The sequence below is a fragment of the Populus euphratica genome, unplaced genomic scaffold (assembly GCF_000495115.2).
Source record: "Populus euphratica unplaced genomic scaffold, PopEup_1.0 scaffold68.1, whole genome shotgun sequence".
Lineage (NCBI taxonomy): Eukaryota > Viridiplantae > Streptophyta > Magnoliopsida > Malpighiales > Salicaceae > Populus > Populus euphratica.
In genome coordinates, this window is record NW_011499901.1 from 939,258 (window position 1) to 957,758 (window position 18,501).

Below are 18,501 nucleotides of genomic sequence, written 5' to 3' on the forward strand. Positions count from 1 at the left end.
ATAAAATGCAGTGTCGAAGCTCTTGCTGTGGCCAGATCTAGATACAGAATTCATCAGACTGATCTTTTTATTCACCATTCCGTAATTGGAATTATAGTACATTGGCAGCCACCAGTAAATTGCACAGTTGAGAAGGCTCTAGACCTTGATTGAATCAGTATAAGCTGTATGTTGTTGTTCCTCGTAAACGAAAACAAAACTGGAACCTATGTAGTTAATGCATCAGGGAGGTTTGTACGGACTCCGAGCACCTTACCACCAACATCTGGGAAAGTCTCTTGTCCTGGGAAGGGGCTTACTTTGCCATTTCCATCTACCTGCACAGGGTATTTAAGAAGGTGTCCTTGCAATAGTGTAAAATTTTCCGCCGTGAACTTCTTCCAGTTATCTTCAGCGATTTTGTTCACACTCTTGACACAATCCAGACTTTCAGGCTCTTTAAACGAGTTATCAACCAACCCCAAGTGTTCTGCCCAGAGAGACATTCGGTATCCGTATACCTGAAGAAGACACATCAATAAGCTTGATCAGCTAACCGAGGTTAGAATCCTTACAAAGGCATATCCAGTGAGAAAATGTTCGATAGCAATTAAATTGGCTTGGGCTCTGGGATATCCTAGAATGTAGGCAATAAAACTGAAGGAATTGTTTCAGGTTTGAACTACAATAATGAAGGTATAAACCTGGCCTCGTGGATGCCTCTTCTTATTGCTCCATGTATGATGGGGCTGATACGCACCCATCGCTATCTCAGTATCCCTTGAACCGGCCATAGATCGTTGGTTAATGTTGGCAGACCCCAGTATTACATACGCATCATCGACTACCATTCCCTTTGCATGTACGTAAATCATAAACCGTTGAAATTTTTGAGATATTGAAACCTGAAAAATGGTCACCACAAAATTATCAAGACAAAAGGAACATATATGATGCTATGCTTGAAATTAGCTAGTGTATCAACGGAACTATAATAACTCTGCCTCTTCCCCGTTTTCCACTCAATGAATGAATGGAAATCAATCGATCCTTTTTAGTTATCAGAAGTTTTTATCTTCTTGGAAAAGAATGTGTGATCATTGGATAGGTGGAAGATAAGTTCCGTGCAGTGTGCAGTATTGTTACCGTTTGATCACCAGAATTGGTTGAACCTTGCACCTCTTCCCTATTACCAAGACAGTAGAAATTTAAGTAGTCTTGTGGGTGTGAATTCTCAAGATTCATGGATTTCAACTCATTTGCTATGACTTCATACATCATTTGCATTGTCTGTCCCTGTAACAAAAAAAAACACATTAGTCACATGGATAAAATTCATATGGCAAATAAAGGAGGACACAATTTCCCTCTTGGAAAGAAAACAAATGACTGCCATCGCTCAAGAAATTAACAGCAGCAAAATATGGAGATTTAGAGAATTGCCGTTACCACCAGAAAGCATGGCATAAAGGTAGGAAAGCAGAATAAAATTTTTATAAAAATGCAGCAAAATATTATTTAGAACATCGTCTTGCTTAAGCGATGCAAATGTGGTAAACTTGAAAATAAAAAAATTGAATCTTCCTCTCCATCCTTGCAGTGTTCTCAACTTCACACTTAAGAAATAACAAAAACTGCATGTAAAATCACCTGCCAAAAGAGGATTTCTTGAACAGAGGCGGAAGTGGGAACGCCCTCGGGCCACATTGGTATTACTACATAAACAGTGAATCTCTCCTTTGCTCTTATTTTACTTGCAATCTTCAATGCCAACTCCATAGGAATTAAGTTTTCGGCACCTAACCATACCAAAAGTACAAAAAAAAAAAATGGTTGAAATAAAAGGAAAAGTGCCTTTTATGAGAATTTCTGAGGCAGATATGAAAGTCAAGTAAACAATAGGTATTACTGTGACCTAGACCTAAATTAATAGCTGAAATGTTTTTAAATCCAGGATTATGAGTTTATGACAGAAGACATACTCTGTTAGAAAATGTTTATTTTAGCAGCATAGATGAGGTGATTGTTTAAGTATATTTTTAAGACAGTGAAATAACCTGCATTTTTATAATCCGACCATGCAAATGATGACCCAAGGAAATATTGATTCTCAATATATATGAAGTGTTGGGCAGATCTGATTGCCTGAATGTATGCTGTCTGAATGCTCTTGTCAATAACCAGATTTTTAGCACAAACGAGATTCTGCAACAAAAAGATGAAATAGAATTTGATCAATTATGGTAATGTAAAAATTCAAATGCGGTGATGGTCATGCCAAATCAACAGAAAGGTCACACACATTTTTTTTTTCCAGTATACGAAAAAATTGACCTGTTTTTCAGCTTGATAAACATCTTTGGGAAATCCTTTCAAAGATCCTGAATCTATAGATCGGAAAACCTGTCAATTCAAAAGAGCCGCTAATGAAAATTTAATGTTACAAAATATAAGGTCCAAAAGGTTTGCATAGGAAAGTGCATGCTAATGAACCTGAACATGCCAGTTTTCAGGGTCATCTTCCTCAGACACCCAAAATGTAGGATCATCATTGGGGACTGATGGGGAAGGACCAAGTATCCATGAGATCCGTTCTAACTTTATTAATGCATCGTCACGCCAATGAGTTGCCCTTTTGAAACTTCGTCCAAACTCTGACCATTTTGAGGCTTTCCTCCATCGCTGCTCAAAGTTAGTAAGCACATCATATGCAGCAGGCCCTTCAATTTTGCAATGCAAATCATGCCATGGTTGCCTTGGACCCTTTGTTCCTGCCTACCATTAAAAGAACATACAAGGTAAATGGATAGTTCGCTATGCTAGTGCCAATGATCTGGAAGAGCATGCTAAATATATATCCTGAACATGAAGATTGATCACAGTGTATCATCAGAGAAATTGAATACTCACAGGAAAAGTTGGATTATGATAATCATCCTGAAATACAGTGTCAAGATCCCGAAATAAGCGATGTTCTGGTGTATCATAGCGGCCATCACAAAGATCTAGACCCCCTATAAAAGCAGTTATCTTCCGGTTGTTTCCAGATGCCTGTGTATCCACAAGTACACATTTTTGATGGTGTGTATAGAGGGTCCCAATAACCTGAAAATAGATATCACAATAAAGCTGTCAGCAAAGGTGCTGTTCAATCAGAGAACATAAGAGTGAAATCTATGGAGTTAGACTTATAGAGGCATTCCGAGTGAATTTTATAGATATCACCAGCATCGATGAAACATATCCTTGATTAGACAATGTTAGGATGTCATTTTGACACACATGTCTAAGTTTGATGATTTGTTAATAATTCACTCTGGATTGAGGATAAAATACAATAAACAGGTGTGCACATGTTTTTGATCTCTGCAGCAGGGAAGACTTCATCTTTAAACCTATTTTCCTTATATTTCTAATTCCTCAATCCTTTATTAACTTTTTAAGAAACAGGACAAAGTAGCATGATCAAAGATGTGGCTAGAAGTATCGCCATGTCTAAGCCCAGAAAAAACTGCAAACCACTGCTCATATGATAAGCAAGCAATTCTAATATCAAACAATCACAGTATTAGTGATTAGTCATGTTAGAACTGATGAAGAAAATGATGGTACAGTAAGTGGAAAACTAAGCATGCCTGCTGCCTGAAAATGCTGAGCTTACTGCTAGCATAACGAGGTGACAACACACAATTCACTGAAGAATGCTTGAAAAACTTCCGAGTTTCTTCATCATGAGTCTGCATCACTCCATTCTGCAAGCAACACGTTTTGAACATTACTATTAAGAATCTCCAATCACAATTCAACCAACGATAACTCAAGTATAGAATCACTTTCAGCAAACAGCAACAATTAACTTCTACAGTAAAAATTAACCAAAACAGGAGCATATAATAAATCCTCCACATTCACTAAATAAACCATGTATATACAGAAAAGCCAGTTGAACTTCGAGCAATTAATAACAAGTCAATCATCTGTCCAATTTTAGCAAGAATCCAGTTGGTATAAACAGTAGACCAAGCTGCAACTTCTTTCCCACCAGTAGCCCTATAAACAATCAATTAAAAAACAGAATCCAAGAATCAAAGAATACAAATCCTTCAATTTTTTAACCCATCAAACACCAACCGTAAACAGACAAAGAAATCCAAATTCAAGAAAGCCAGAAGCATCAAATTCCAAATTTAGCAAGATTCTAGTACTGTACAAATTCCAGTCTCAGGTATCGCTATCACCAATTATTTCTGTCCTTTCCACTCAAGAACTAATCATAAACATCAATTAAAAAACAAAATCCAAGAATCCAAAAACACAACTTATCCCATAAAAAAAAAATCTTCAAACAGTCAAATAAAAACATACCGTACGAAGAAAAAACTTATTATGGGAAGTCTTATCATCCCAAACCAGCAACAAAACTCGCACACCTTCTTGTGATTTATACTTGAGCAACTCTCCCAAATTCAAATCCCCTCCTCTCGGCAATGGCTTCGAAGGCTCCCTCACCAATTTCACCTTATGAAAAATCGACCAACCAGCTATATATACCAAATGATGTGCTTCTACTATAGCATGACAAATATCCTCCCAACATTTCCCATGCCTAAACACATTCCCGTTCTCCAATTCAATCTCAGGCAAGCCCGAATCCGGCACATGCGCGTCCTGATAAAGGGTAACGTTCCCTCCATGCCTCACCGGAAAATAACAATTCTCAACCCCGAGTTTGTCATCAGGCTGCTCACATTTCGTAAACCTCATCTCGACGTGAAGGGCACAATCAGTTTTTGGCGGTTTTCCGTACATTCCAATAATGGGAAACCAAGCACTGATCGTTTCACCTGACAAAATCTCCTCAACTTCAACACTTGCGGTCCCTATCAACTCAGCACCGAACATGTCATTATCTTTCACGTAAAAATCAATCTTTTCTGCCGGATGAGCCAAAGGAATCTTGAAATGTTCGTTCCAAACCGGGTTTTGATTGTTTGAAATCACTCGCGTGCGAGCGACTGTTGCTCCCGAGACACAGACTGTTACGTACGGGTCGCTGGTAATGATCTTGTGTCGATGGTTTTGCTGTTTCTTTCTTTCTTTAGAGAATGGGTGCCGGCACGGGTCGAATGCGCTAAAACACCGACGGAGACGCTCTGATACTAAATCCATGTTTGGTAACCGTCGAGCTTCGATTATTTTTAATTCGAGGTCTCCATGGAGAATCGACGTTGCTGTCCTCGGATTATTGTCTGCTGCTGCCATTCTAAAAGCAAGCCAAAAAACCTTGCCGAGGAACGTGAAATCTCGGATACTAAAAGTGTAATTATAGTAACTGTATCGCGGTATGTTTCTCGGTTTTTCCGATGAAGCCAAGCAGGGCTTTAACTGATGGCTTCGAGAACGCAGAAAGAAACGGGGGAGAGAGTCTGGGGCGGTGTGAGCTGTATTAACAGCGAAGAATATAGTGACACGTGGATGGTAATGATGGTTGTGTTTGTGCAAAACATTAAATAAATAATCTACCTGATCGTAGAAGTTAATTAGATGTCGTCAGAAGTTAGTTCTAAAATGGCAAGTTGACTTTGGCGTGAAAGAATTAAAAAGCGACGAGCTTTGTTTTAGCCAACAGGTATATACCTCGGATTGGCTCGTAGAAAATGGTTGATTTAAAATATAGATTAATTCAAATTTAAAATTAATTCATTCATTCATTGATCTAATTAAAACTTTCATACATGAAGCAGTTAAGATCTTAAAAAATAATTTTTTATTTTATTATTTGGTGTAGAAGAATTAAAAAGGAAATAGCTTTGTTTTAGCTTACAAGCTAGTTATATAACTTGGATTGATTTGATGGCTTAATTTAAGATTGGTTAATTTAATATTTAAACTGGTCTAAATTAAAAAAAAAACAGTAGAAAATTAATTGACTCAATAGTTAGAAACCCACTTGACTAATCTAAAATTTAAAAAGAAAAATATTTTTATTTTATTATTCAATTGTAAATTTTTGGTCAGGCACCATTAATTTTGTCTTGTGGAATAGCATCTCTTTAAGGCTTGACATAACTAATAAATTAATTATTTATTTCCCGCCATGTCTTTTCTTGAATCTATGATTTTAATAAATAAGAAAGATGATAAGGAGATTTGTTCTCTTATTTGATTTTTTAAATTAAAATTATTTAGATATAAATGATATTTTAAGAATTTTATATCTTGATTAAACTTTATTCCATTATAAATATTAGTCCAAGAATGCTTTGCATCTTTTCCTTTAAATAAAAAGAATGGATTTTTATCCTAATTTAAAAAAGTACATTGAACATTTTATTATTTTTCATTTTAAAATTAGAAGAAAATAAATATTTTTAAATAAAGAATATTTTAAAAAACATAAACTGGCTAGGGTACTCTACAACAAATTCAAATTCATGATCCTGTGTGGGTGATGCTGGACAGTTGTGAGTTTCGAAAATCATGTGATGGTCCGGCAATAAATAAGAAAGAAAAAACTTTTTTTCATTTTAAAATGAAGAAAATCAAGAAATTTGCCAACCTAATCTGATGCTTCTTGAAGCGTAATTAACACCTCCTTAAATGCAGATAGTTACCAACACGAGTTGTCACGTGGCGTGGCAGCTCTGATGACGTGGGGTCGAGGAGGATAGAAACCTTCTTCATTTCTGTAACGTATGGGTTATTCAAACCATTTACTTTGCTGCGTTTTCTTATCCCCCGTGTGCACGATAGCTATTATTACATCATAGAATACATTAAAAGGCGTGCCTGATTAACTGTAGCTTGGCACCATCCAAACACCCACGTAACATTATCTTCTAACAATTCATTTTGGTTTTCATGATTTTATTTCATGTGATTTTATCTTAATTAAAAATGAATTGCTTCTAATTTTTTAATTAATTTTAAAATTAAAAAAAGAGATAAAAAGCATACTAGAGATTACACTATATTTAAAATAACAAAATTTATATAATTTAGATTCCTTATATTTTAAAAAATTAATTTTAATATATAGTTTGTTTGTGTTATTTTTCAATTCCTTGTTAAAAAGATAGGTTGTTAAATTCCAACAATAAAAAAAAATTATCATTCATTCCATTTCCAACCTCTAAAATGAATTTTCTTTGTGCCCATGGTTTTTATGAAATGAGAGAGGTTTCATGATAATTGTTTAAAATCTCAATATTACATAAAAAATATATCCAAGTTGATAAAGTTAAAATTAACCTAGTTTGATTTTTATTTTTTAAACTATTTTTTTTGTATTTAAAGTTCACAAAATGATTTGTGGGTGGTATAAGAGTATTGGTAAAGTGTTTTTGGATTAAAATGATTTAAAATTGAATTTTTTGACCAAAAGAGTTGTTACCTTGATTTTATAGACTCCATTGTGATGGCTAGAATTGTTCTTATATACAACATGTCATCTACTTTAATGAGTGATGTATCATTTATTTTTTTAAAAAAAAAAATAAATAACTTGTTATTCACTTCTTAAAAATCAAAAAATAAAAAAATGCAAGCCCCTAACCCTGAGCTTGAAGGCTCACCAACACTCCTAGCCTTTTCATTGCAATGGTTCAAGTACACTAGTTAGTTTGGGCTTCCTTGACTTTTTTTTAAGTTAAATATAAATTCATTACAAGTAAAAAAATTTATTGAACCCAGTTCAATTTATATTTTGGGTCACAAGTTTAATGAGTTAAGCTACAACACTTCATTTATTTTTTTTAATATTATTTTTTTAATTGATATTTTTTTAACATATATTTTTTAAAAATAAATTTTAAATTTATATTTCAATTAATATTCCTTATATGTGATTTTATTTTTTTGCTTATTTAAACTTTTTTGGACAAATAATTGTTTATAGTGTTGTGCATATTTAATTTAAAAAAATATTATTTTGATTCATCTATAATATTTTTTTATCTTGTATACAAGAACTTTGTTTTTTAGAATAAAAAATATTTATTTTTAGATAAAATTTCTAATATATGCTATATTGCATAATACTTTTTAACTTTTATTTTATTTAATCAATTTAATATGTTTGTTTATTTTTAATATTGTTTGATTGAATAAAAAATTTATCTCAATAAAAAAATTCATTAAAGACTACCAGGTAAATATCCCGTCTTAGAAGATTAAATATTTTGATTTATATTTATCTCTTAATTTTTTTAATTTTAATTTTAATTATTGTTAATAATTTTTTATTATTTTTAACATGCATAATTCTTGATACATTTGATTACATATGTAAATAAATTTTTTAATATGCATTTAATTTTTTATGTACAAAAATATATCAAAAAACTTACATATAGAATTTTTTTTGCAAGGAAATTTTTTTGGCTCACAACAGAATGCAGGCAATAGCTATCACTTGGCTAAATTTGATAAGTTATTGTTTTAAAATTTGATTTGAATCGGTAGGTTGATTTGTAACTAGAGATCTAGGTTGGGTCATGTATTAACCAAAATAAAAGAGAATTAATTCAATGTACTCCTATTAAAAGCTCAATCATGGCCTGATTAGCTCGAGAAAAAATTAATTAAAACTCATTGATTTTATATTTTTTTATTTTAAATTTTTTATAAAAATTAAAAAATAAATTTATTTAAATTAACTTAAGTTAAACTATTTATCTTGTGACTTAAAATTTACCTCAAGTGAATCACTGGATTGGATTTAAAAATTGTGATGGGTTAACTCAACAAACTAGTTGAGTTGAATTTTAATTTAAATTAATTTTAATATTGATTGGGTCAAAATTTAAATAACATAATATATTAATTTATGATTTAATTAACCAGTTAAACCCAATTTAAACCAAGTAAAAATTTAAAATTTAAAACAAAAATAAAATAACTCAACTACTCAATGACTGGAACCAGGTTTGAATCGAGTGGAACCTAATAAAACTTGTGGCGCTCAACTTCGTGTATACTTCATGTTTTATATTTTGTTAGTTGGACTTTAATCTCTAAATTTAATGTCACGTGTCAATGCCAAAAACCTTGCTTGATCTCTCAAGACATGCAGATTAATAAGAAAAAAATAATTTTTTTACGTCGAGATCACGGGTCCCAGAATCTGCTTGCAGGGAGCCAAACTAGTTTATATTTGGCTTAACACCAACAATCCGTTTACACTTTACAAATCTCCCTTTCTTCCTCGGAGAACAGTGCACATGAAAAAAAAAGTATACATTGCTTCCCATATATTAAGTTGTTTGTTACTTTTCGGGCAAGCGATACACGGACCCTATATAATAATACAAACTACACTGTCAACACCTGACACTAATGCCATCCAGAATTTAAGCTCTGGCATCTTGCTGTCTACTCTTGGAGGTTCAGGTCTGGAGATGAAATGGTTTGGCACTTACATTTGGCATGGATCCATTGTAGCTAGACGAGACTTTCGATTCTAGAAATTCCAATCTTGGTTTCTAGTGCTCCCCATAAACAAATATACCAGGGAGGTTTTGAGGATAAGATATAAAACACTAGGGCTCAGCTTAAAACAGAGAAGCTATGACTGTTGTTTGAGAAACCTTTTTAATAACTAGGCATCCACATAGTTGGCATTAACGACCTTTTGATTTGCAATGGGAGGAGCGGTCCTCATCATGAGACTCTGAATGAAGGCTATCATCTACATAAAATTGTTAAAGAGCATGAAAATTATCAGTAAATAGCTAACACTGCGTTTAATAGCAAACACACAGAGCCTGCAGAGTCCTGCAAAGATTAAAATGCACATAATCCTCACAATAAGATACAGGAGAACTGGGAGTCAAAATTGAGCTGGGAAGCCCCATTTTCGAGGTCCAGTTGATTGAATGGGTATTCTCATGCTTTTAAATTCAAGCTCAGCTTGCAAATTGAGTCTCTCAAACATAAGTTTCATAGATATAAGATGGACAGTTTGCATCTCGGTATCATGGCCAAGTTTGAACAGACTGGAGTTATGGGTATTCTTGTGCTTTTATATTCAATCCCAGCTTGCAACTTGACAGCCTTAAACATAGTTTTCATCAATTCCATATGGGCTCTGTCAACTAGACACTATGGCTAGGTTGGATAGACTGGACTTATGGGCAGATCAGGCTAAGCCTTAAGTATAGACATAATAGATTTGTGTTTGACGGAGTCTGGTACCATAACTCCCAACTAAATTGGACAGTACACATCACTAAACTGACTAGATTCCTAGCTCATTATAGAACAGATTAAGCTTTGGCTATTGCTCAGTACTAACAAAACATAATGTAAGAGCTCTTACCGATGCAAATCCGACGCACATAATACTGAAACCAGGGAAGGGGAACGGCGCCCTTTCAGAGAGGAATAAAGCTGGAAAACAATTTTGACTTTCTAAGTTTTCGTTTGAACTTTAGGCCAGAAAATAATTTCAAAAATGAAACTCCACTCACCTGTTAAAGGAGAGAAAACCAAGGGAGAAATGACATTGGCGAAGGAACTTATTCCAGAAATGCACCCCTGAGCCTTCCCCTGAAAAGGAAAAGAGAATTATAAGCATTAAAGGCACTCATGCTACACAAACAGGACCCATATCCATATGCAAATAAGAAGACATTTGGTGTGTCTTGAACTGAAGAATATTGAATGCAAACTACAGGATAACTTCATTTGTTGTTTAACATGCATTATTTTCTGTCAAGACTCAGTCTACCGACTAAAATCTTGAAGCACTGGTAAATATAGTACCTGCTCATAGGATCCTACTTGCTTCGACACAATGCTTCGCATCTGCAATTTATCTTTGTAATATTATTTAGAGAATGCTGTAAGCTAAATGAAGACGAACTTCACAGTAACAAATGAAGCAATTACTTACACATGGTTGTGAAAACACAAACAGAAGAGAGAACATGGAAGCAACATAAGGTACCTGTAAGGATCAGCTTTGAAGAAGTTAGCAATGCGAAGACATGACAAAAATTAGAGAAAGCATATACCAGAAACAATGAGTAAAATTGAAAAGCCTAATACAAAGTAATAGAAAAGGCATCCAAAAATAGAAGGAAGAAGCTTGTTGTCATGTCTTAAGTTTCAAAGAAGTACCCAGAAGGTCCACGCTATGCTGTAAAGAAACACCTGCATCAAATGCCATAAATTATTCAATGACACGACCTGACATAAAGGTTACAGCTTATAGACCTAACAACTAGTTAAGGACATTATTCTGGTTCAAATAACATTTTGGGCTCAATTGAAATTGTATAGAATCCAAGGTACTTACATGTACACAGGTAAAAAAGAGCCCCACTGCAAGCAGCCTTGCTTCTCCAAGAGCAGGAGTCAATAAAGGCATAATAACCAACTGCAGGTTGTTCAGCAATAATTCTATGTTGGAAAGCACTATGGGAAACAAGTGACAGAGAATGTCATTAAAACCGAAACAAAATAGAGTTTACAATTACCTGTGAAACGGTCCCTGCAATCCCAGAAATCACCATCAAATCAGCAAATTGATCCTTGCTAAAGTGAAATTGCGCCTTCAAATAGTACTGCAAAGAAAAACTTACCATTAAGTCTCATACATAAATATGATGAATTTGTTTTTAAACCCAAATGATAATGTGGGCAGCGCCTAATGATATCGAATCATTCTCACAACACACCGTAAGCCTAATTCATGTAATTAGGAAAGTACCATTAATGAAGCATGAAGGCCAACTTCCGCAAGACTGTAGAAAAATGCAACAACAGCAGCTTGCGAAAGGGTCACACTGCATATAATCACTATACATATAAATATTTGCGAAAACGGAAGCTCCAGAAAAACTTCAGAAGCGAGTAAAGTCAAGCACTTGTTACAAGTAGAATGCCTTGGCACAAATTCCCTTGCTCCCACATATTCATCAGTTGAAGTATCGATAGAAAAAAAGTTTACGATTTATAGAGGAGGAGCCACTAACCTGCTCTTAAGCAAGCAGAGCATATCCTCCAAGGAAGGTGCTGATTTAAAAACCTGCACGTTTTTGCTTGGAATTTCACGTGCACAGCATGCAGCATTAGCTTTTCCTTTTCCTTTCCCGTCCCCCTTATTTGTTAGTATTGGCGTAGAGAGTTGTTCATCGATGATGGAGTCCTGAAGAAAAAACCTCATGTACACTAGAGCTGCGATTGCCACTAAGGCAGAAACCTGATGAAAAGGTTAAGTTAATGATAAAAGCGTTAAGAAAAGGAGACGGAAACGGAGAGACAGAGAGTGTGTTTTGTACCTGGAAGGTGGAGGAGGTGGAGAGGAAACGAGTGGAGAGGTTTCCGCATACGAAAGCGGAGGATGCAATGCCTGTAAGAATCCCAAACGTCGAGGCTCGCCGATTCTCCGGAACATTGTCTGCCTGGAGATAGAAAGAGGTGATCTAAAGGGAAACGAAGACAAATAATGACCCGCGTTGTTTCATTTTACTTTAGCCCAGTTCACTTTTTAAACAAAACCAACCGACCCGATTCCAAGCCTGTTCTATGACAATATTCAGTGCTGAACATCGGTCAACAAACACTAATTTCGATCTTGATTCGGTAATATGTCGAATCTTGCCCAGGTTAGGTTTTTTTTTTTTTTTTCCAATCATGATGGATATTGACCGGTAAAGTCCAGTGGTCCGATAGATCTAAATCTATAAAAACAAATTTAATTTTTTTAAAATGATATTATTTTAAAATACAAACATGTTAATCATGGATTCACTTCACAAAATCATGACCCCGAGCCTTGACCAATTCAGACCCAATTTTGATAACTATATCAACAAGTGTGACTGACACGGACGAATCGCAGCGCTGCTTAGCAAATAATTGCAGACGTTCATTTTACAACATTGGGCCTGTTTGAGCATGATCCAGAAACAATGTTAGGCTTTAACCAATCTAAAAAAATGGTGGGCTTTACAGCTTGTGGAAAGAAAATACCAAGCCATACGGTATATCCATCAGAGGTACAAGTATAAATGTACAATAATACTCTTTGAAAGAAGGGGTGGGAAGGTGCTTACAACATAGGCGAGAGCGAGGCATTGGACGCTTCCTTCACAGACCATGGACACGAGAGTCCTGACGACATAATACGCATAAAAGAAGTTCCTGGTCCTGCTGTAGGCCAGTATGGCTGCAATAATATTTCAACTCAAGTACGGTTCCCGCAAGCATTTTCTTAAAGAAATCGATTAAAAGAAAATTGACTTCGGTCTTGCTAATTAATTCAGTAATGATGGCGTGAATTAGATTCACTTAGTACATTTTTTTTGTTTGTTTTAAAATCTATATTTTGGTACATTTAAATGGTTTTGATATATTAATGACCAAAAAAAATAAAAAAAGTTTAATATATTTTTAAATGAAAATATTTTTAAAAAATACCTTGTATTATAATACTAAAGAGACACTAGTTGTAATTAAATTCAACGGTTTATGTCATGAGCTTCTCCTTTTCTTTGATTGAAGGGGGTCTAGTCAAATGATTAGGATTAAATCAACGTAATTGTTCTAAAGTTCTTGTCATTATTTTTTTTTTCCTCATCTTCCTTTATTGGAACAGCTTGTATTCGCAATCAAGTAAAATCACGACTAACCACCCATTACGTTGAAATTTCTTCAACTGACTTGATTGAAGCAGGCTTCTATACATATATATTGACAATCAAATAACGACTAACCAACCATAATGTTGAAAATCCCCAACCTATAACAACGAAAGTAGAGCTATATATAGGAAGCTTGAAATGCGTCAATCATGACAGTTTATAAACTTACAAATCTTTTAGGTAATAGTTTTTTTCTTCAAAAACGTTTTTTTTTTCTTATCAAAATTCCCTCCTTTCTTTTTTCTTTATTCTTCATTTTCAATGAAGGAAAACAATATATATATATATATATATATATATGGTATTGACAAAAAGGAAGATTGAATTAAAAACAAATGCAGAAATAGGCAGATCCAATAGGTAGTAGTTTCCAAAACTAAAAGAATTAAATAATTTATTTTGTTAAATTGCAAGTATTGAGTTATTATTTAATTACTCTTCGAGGACAGTAGATTATTGAATTACCGCTCGATCATTCATAGCAAATCTCCTGGAATCCAACGAAACAGTACATGCTTACCTGAGGGAACTATTATAAGACTCATTGGAACAGTAAGCAAAGCTTTCCGACCATACTTGTCCGACATGTTCCCTATCAAAGGCATCGTTACCAGCGTCCCAAGCCCTATAATCTGCATAAAACAAGGCATCTTTATTGATTGCCACCAATTCTTTACTTCCATTCCGAACAATGTTTCTTTTTTTGGAGTTTTTTAAACTGAAATTCCAAGCTCCCAGTCTTTCTTCTTTCTGTGAAAAAAATGAAAAACCTCAAAGGCCGGCATGTTAATCAAGTAACCCGCCGACCCAAAACTTGACTCGGCCCAAGTCCATCTTATCTTAAATATTTTTTTTTACAGAGACATCAAATCATAGCTTAGATTAAGCCACAAAACAATACATGACCGACCGTATAACTATGTAAGAAAAGATATGAGCATAAGAGGGCAGGCAAGCGAAAGTTCTTGAAGAAAAACGAGTTCCAAAGAAAAAGAAGGGAGATTGCGACAACCTACATGTCACTGTCAACTATTGTCATTGTTCCTCAGGAGACGGTCCTGTGCTTAAGATTGTTGTTAAGTTTCAGGTTTGAATTTTATAAAAAGTAACCAATAAGCTGTGGTACTTCCAACGAACTACAAAACACGGCATTCGGAACCCAATTTTGTAAGCAAGATGTGATCGTGGGTCCTCAAAGGTGATGCTTTTTAGAGACAAGACACTTGGATATTTTATTTTCTTTGACAAGAATTTTAAATTGAAATAGCTAAAAGGCTTGGTGACACCCATGGGAAGTTTCGTTTCACGAGGTTGATTTAATTCATGCCATAGACTAGGCCAAAGCTTTGCACGTAGCATTGTCTTTTTTAAAAAAAAATATTTTTAATTTAAAAATATATTAAAATATTTTTATATTAACATATTAGGACTATTAAAAAATATATTTTTTTTTAAATCAAGTGTATTTTGAAAAAAAAATCAGAAACAAAAACACTAACAAAAAAAATTATAATCAGAGCCTAATAAAAAAAAAACAGCATATGCATGGAAGAAATTAGATAGATAATAGACTCCACCAATTTCATGCTTTGAATTGGAGAGTTTTATAACATGATTATCCTTAAAAGCAGTCACTATTGTTGGCCTAAAATTAAATGCAAAATGCTTTTGATTAAAAACAATAAGCACAATTAGCAGGAAAAATTTTCTTCTTCTTGCACAAACTCACTAATTAAGCTTATATTTTGGTAGATTGAAATGGAAAGGAATTTTAGCACGGTCGAGGACTAGAAATTCAACTTGGGAGGATGCTTGGTTGAGGGTTAAACACCTGAAAAGAAACAAGAATAATTGATAACAACAAGAAAAAATAAAAAACAAAAATTACCGTTTTTTGAAGTCCACTTAGATAAATGGCCAGGGAGCATTCATCTTCTCCAGGACAAAGTGCGGACATAAAAACATCAGTCACGGCTGGAGTCACCATGGATGTTGAGAAGGAGTGAAGAAATTGAGTCAAGAAAAGATGGCTTAATGCCGAAAGTTTTTCCTCTCTCTTTCCCATTGCTTGCATGCGGAGGCTCGAAGGAACTAACTAAAGCAAAAGCAAAAGCTACGTGCCAAAACCTATAAAATTAAAACATGCTATTAAAGCACCACCAGTAAATAACGTCTACATATAACCTGGAAAAAATTTGTCTTGTGTTTAGGCTCGAGGCATCTGACATTTAAAGCTCACTATCGTAGTTGAGCGTTTGGGAGGTAGTGGGTGTCAATTTCACTGCTGTAAACGCTAGCACATGACAGCAAAACTACCACTATTCCAAAAATATGTCAAAGAAATCAGCAACCTTGTAAAGTCAGTTACTTCTAACTCTTATTGTCTTGATTTCACCACAACCGAAGCAGGAAGACCAGTGGCAGTGTAAAAGGATTCATTATGGCTTGAATTTCTCGTCCTGAACTTCTTAAGAACCTGCTTCGTACTCATGTACCGTAATTTCTCTAGGCGTGTGAGTTTTGAGTGAGCCCATTTCATATCGAGTCAGAGATGGATCAGTCCAGCAGAATTCTTGGTTAGGCTTCTTCTAATCTATGTCAAGTTAACATGGGGTAACCCTAAAGTTGACTGTATCAAACTCAAATTACCAGAAAAGTGAAAAGGTGGGGTATGAGTTAGCGGTTAGCAGATTCTCCGCATACGGTGGCAAGTGCATCCAAACTGTATATCTACTGAAACTGAAAGGAAACTTCCTATGATTGGAGAGGCAGAGAGGACAGAGAAACTCTTTTTGTTAACTGCATACACTACACTGTGGCCTCATGATACGGGATTTTGGATTCAAGAAGAATATATGTTTGATTCTTTAACCAGAATTTCAAGGACTAAACTTGAAGTAAGATATATTATGCCTGTAAATGATTGATGGGAAAACAAATGGTTGATAATTAACAAAGAACAGAATCATATATCGTGACCTTCAATTAGCAGAGAAAGGGTGAAGACATGAGTGAAATCATTAAGAATGTTTAATGGGAAAGGGCAAAAAGAAAATGAGAAACAGAAGAACATACCGCTTGTTGGAATCCGGTTAGGTAAATGGCCAAAGAACACTCATCTCTTCCAGGGCATAAGGCCGACATTGTGACATCAGTAATGGCAGGGATCACCATAAACGTTGAGAAATGATGCAGAAATATTGTCATGAAGAGATGGCTTAAACCTGACAACTTTTCCATTTCTCAACAACAGCTGAAGTGGGACTAGGAAGGGAAGGAGCAAAAGAAAGTAACCCTCTCCTTGCCGAAAGAACCCAACAGTGACACATAAAGGTGCAGAGATTTCTTTGGATGAATAAGTGAAACACACACTTCCATATTTATATTCGTGAGAGCAAGTGAAGTTATTTATGCTGATAAATTTTGTGATACTCTAGCTGTAATACCGGAAGATAAAAGGGAAAGTTTTTATCATTTCTTTAGATTAAATATTATTTCTTTCTTTCTTTTTTCTTTGTACTTTTCTCCTTTGTTTTAAGTGTCCCGTAATTACAACGTAAACACCCTAGTTCTTGATTTTTTGCATAGCTATGTAAAAACAATAGTCTAACAAAATTCCAAGAATTTTATTACATGCCAGATTTATTACAAGGATAAAACTATCACATTGCAGTGCAGTTCACATGAACGTGAGATTTCTACATAATTTTCATAATAAATCTTATGCTTTTGCATTTAACGAGAATATATCACATCTGTACCTAATAAATTTCTTCCATAAAATACGATTCTTTTGTTCCTTGAAGACCTTTAAGGGAAAGATGCAGAAGATATTAAAAAATAAAAAAGAAGCAATTAAATTAACAAGTTAAAGTCGTGCCCGTTACACTTTTCGTTCCTGTTTCTTTCTTCTACCAAAAACATCAACAGGGAAGTTATACCTTAGACTATGACACTATTCTTTCTTTTTGTAGGATCAATAAAAGTAAAGTGTGACAGTGATCTGGTGAGTGATACGTTGCTTGCAAGAAAAACCAGCCCCAATTATTCAAGCTAGGATTCTATTTCGGCCTCGGAAAGGGGATAATTACGCATTGAAGCGTGCAAGTTTACTTTTGCCTCACCGAGTAAGGTTGCTAACTCAAGGAGTGCTGGCAAAACAAAATTGGTCGCGGATCTAAGAAGGCAAGCTTCCCGGATGAGATTTTAAGAAAAATTAAATAAAAAAAATCTATGATAGAATTTGTCGTTTAGATGTATTAAGAATTTGGGTTCTGTGCTGCTCTTATTGAGGGTAATTAAGGGGGTGGGAGGAAATTTAGAGGCCGGAATGAGAAAGATAACGAGGTATAAAGATAGAGTGCAGAAGGAAGTTTGAATCCGGACCAGGACCTTAAACCTGATCAGGCTTTACCTTCTTGGTGGGTTATGGCTCAAGAAGGCCCCGATGTGTCAGCCCAGTTCAGTATTCGACTCCAGCAACAGAAACCACGTTCGAGTTTAACGTGAATGTTATTTGTCAAGTTTGTCGTGATGGAAAAATTTTAAAAACCTTGAAAATATCTCTCGGCTCTGCGCGTGCTAGCAAAGATGCTTGATGCTCCGCAGCGAATAACGTGCGGTGGCCGACACTCCTGCCACTGCAAGATTACGAGTAATAGTGGGGATGCAGTGGCGAAACTCAACCGAGTATAGTTATAAAATCTGATCAAGATAATAAAAAGGTTAACCCGATCATCTGTTGATTCAGAATTTAGTCCAATTCAAAATTTAGTCCAATTCAAGTTCTATTCTGAATTGAATTTTTTTTTAACATTATCATTTAAAAAAATGGATTAACCCACTAAATAACAGGGTATGAGCATTTATCGGC

At 34.8% G+C, this 18,501-nt stretch overlaps 2 protein-coding genes across 4 annotated transcripts; both read right to left on the reverse strand.

The window, feature by feature from the left end:
* Window positions 1-119: 119 nt before the first annotated feature.
* LOC105132909 (phospholipase D delta-like) lies at window positions 120-5,443 on the reverse strand. Its single transcript, XM_011036652.1, has 10 exons — window positions 4,345-5,443; window positions 3,615-3,731; window positions 2,890-3,084; window positions 2,473-2,754; window positions 2,314-2,382; window positions 2,037-2,184; window positions 1,630-1,778; window positions 1,126-1,275; window positions 684-884; window positions 120-500 (listed from the first exon to the last, which is right to left on the reverse strand). The coding sequence occupies exons 1-10, from the start codon at window positions 5,239-5,241 to the stop codon at window positions 207-209; spliced, it is 2,502 nt and encodes an 833-aa protein (XP_011034954.1). The 5' UTR covers window positions 5,242-5,443; the 3' UTR covers window positions 120-206.
* Window positions 5,444-9,079: 3,636 nt separating this feature from the next.
* LOC105132907 (uncharacterized) lies at window positions 9,080-17,004 on the reverse strand. 3 transcript variants are annotated; one of them, XM_011036650.1, is made up of 14 exons: window positions 16,704-17,003; window positions 14,149-14,260; window positions 13,041-13,153; window positions 12,264-12,386; window positions 11,958-12,184; window positions 11,693-11,768; window positions 11,460-11,546; window positions 11,279-11,359; window positions 11,101-11,133; window positions 10,874-10,927; window positions 10,744-10,785; window positions 10,449-10,527; window positions 10,298-10,368; window positions 9,080-9,667 (listed from the first exon to the last, which is right to left on the reverse strand). In XM_011036650.1, the coding sequence occupies exons 1-14, from the start codon at window positions 16,866-16,868 to the stop codon at window positions 9,578-9,580; spliced, it is 1,353 nt and encodes a 450-aa protein (XP_011034952.1). In that variant the 5' UTR covers window positions 16,869-17,003; the 3' UTR covers window positions 9,080-9,577. The 3 variants fall into 3 exon arrangements, with proteins under 3 accessions (XP_011034952.1, XP_011034951.1, XP_011034953.1); XM_011036649.1 differs by lacking the exon at window positions 16,704-17,003 and adding an exon at window positions 15,517-15,724; XM_011036651.1 differs by lacking the exons at window positions 13,041-13,153; window positions 14,149-14,260 and having other exon boundaries at window positions 16,704-17,004.
* Window positions 17,005-18,501: the final 1,497 nt, after the last annotated feature.

Excerpts from the sequence above, each read along its gene's own strand:
- LOC105132909 (XM_011036652.1), bottom strand. The coding sequence starts at position 5,241 with ATGGCAGCAGCAGACAATAATCCGAGGACAGCAACGTCGATTCTCCAT. Across the intron at positions 3,732-4,344 it reads ATAAGTTTTTTCTTCGTACG|AATGGAGTGATGCAGACTCA; the intron begins GTATGTTTTTAT and ends TGTTGCTTGCAG. Across the intron at positions 501-683 it reads AGAGGCATCCACGAGGCCAG|GTATACGGATACCGAATGTC; the intron begins GTTTATACCTTC and ends TGTCTTCTTCAG.
- LOC105132907 (XM_011036649.1), bottom strand. The coding sequence starts at position 15,702 with ATGCAAGCAATGGGAAAGAGAGAGGAAAAACTTTCGGCATTAAGCCAT. Across the intron at positions 12,185-12,263 it reads CCACCTCCTCCACCTTCCAG|GTTTCTGCCTTAGTGGCAAT; the intron begins GTACAAAACACA and ends CCTTTTCATCAG. Across the intron at positions 10,528-10,743 it reads AAGTAGGATCCTATGAGCAG|GGGAAGGCTCAGGGGTGCAT; the intron begins GTACTATATTTA and ends TTTCCTTTTCAG.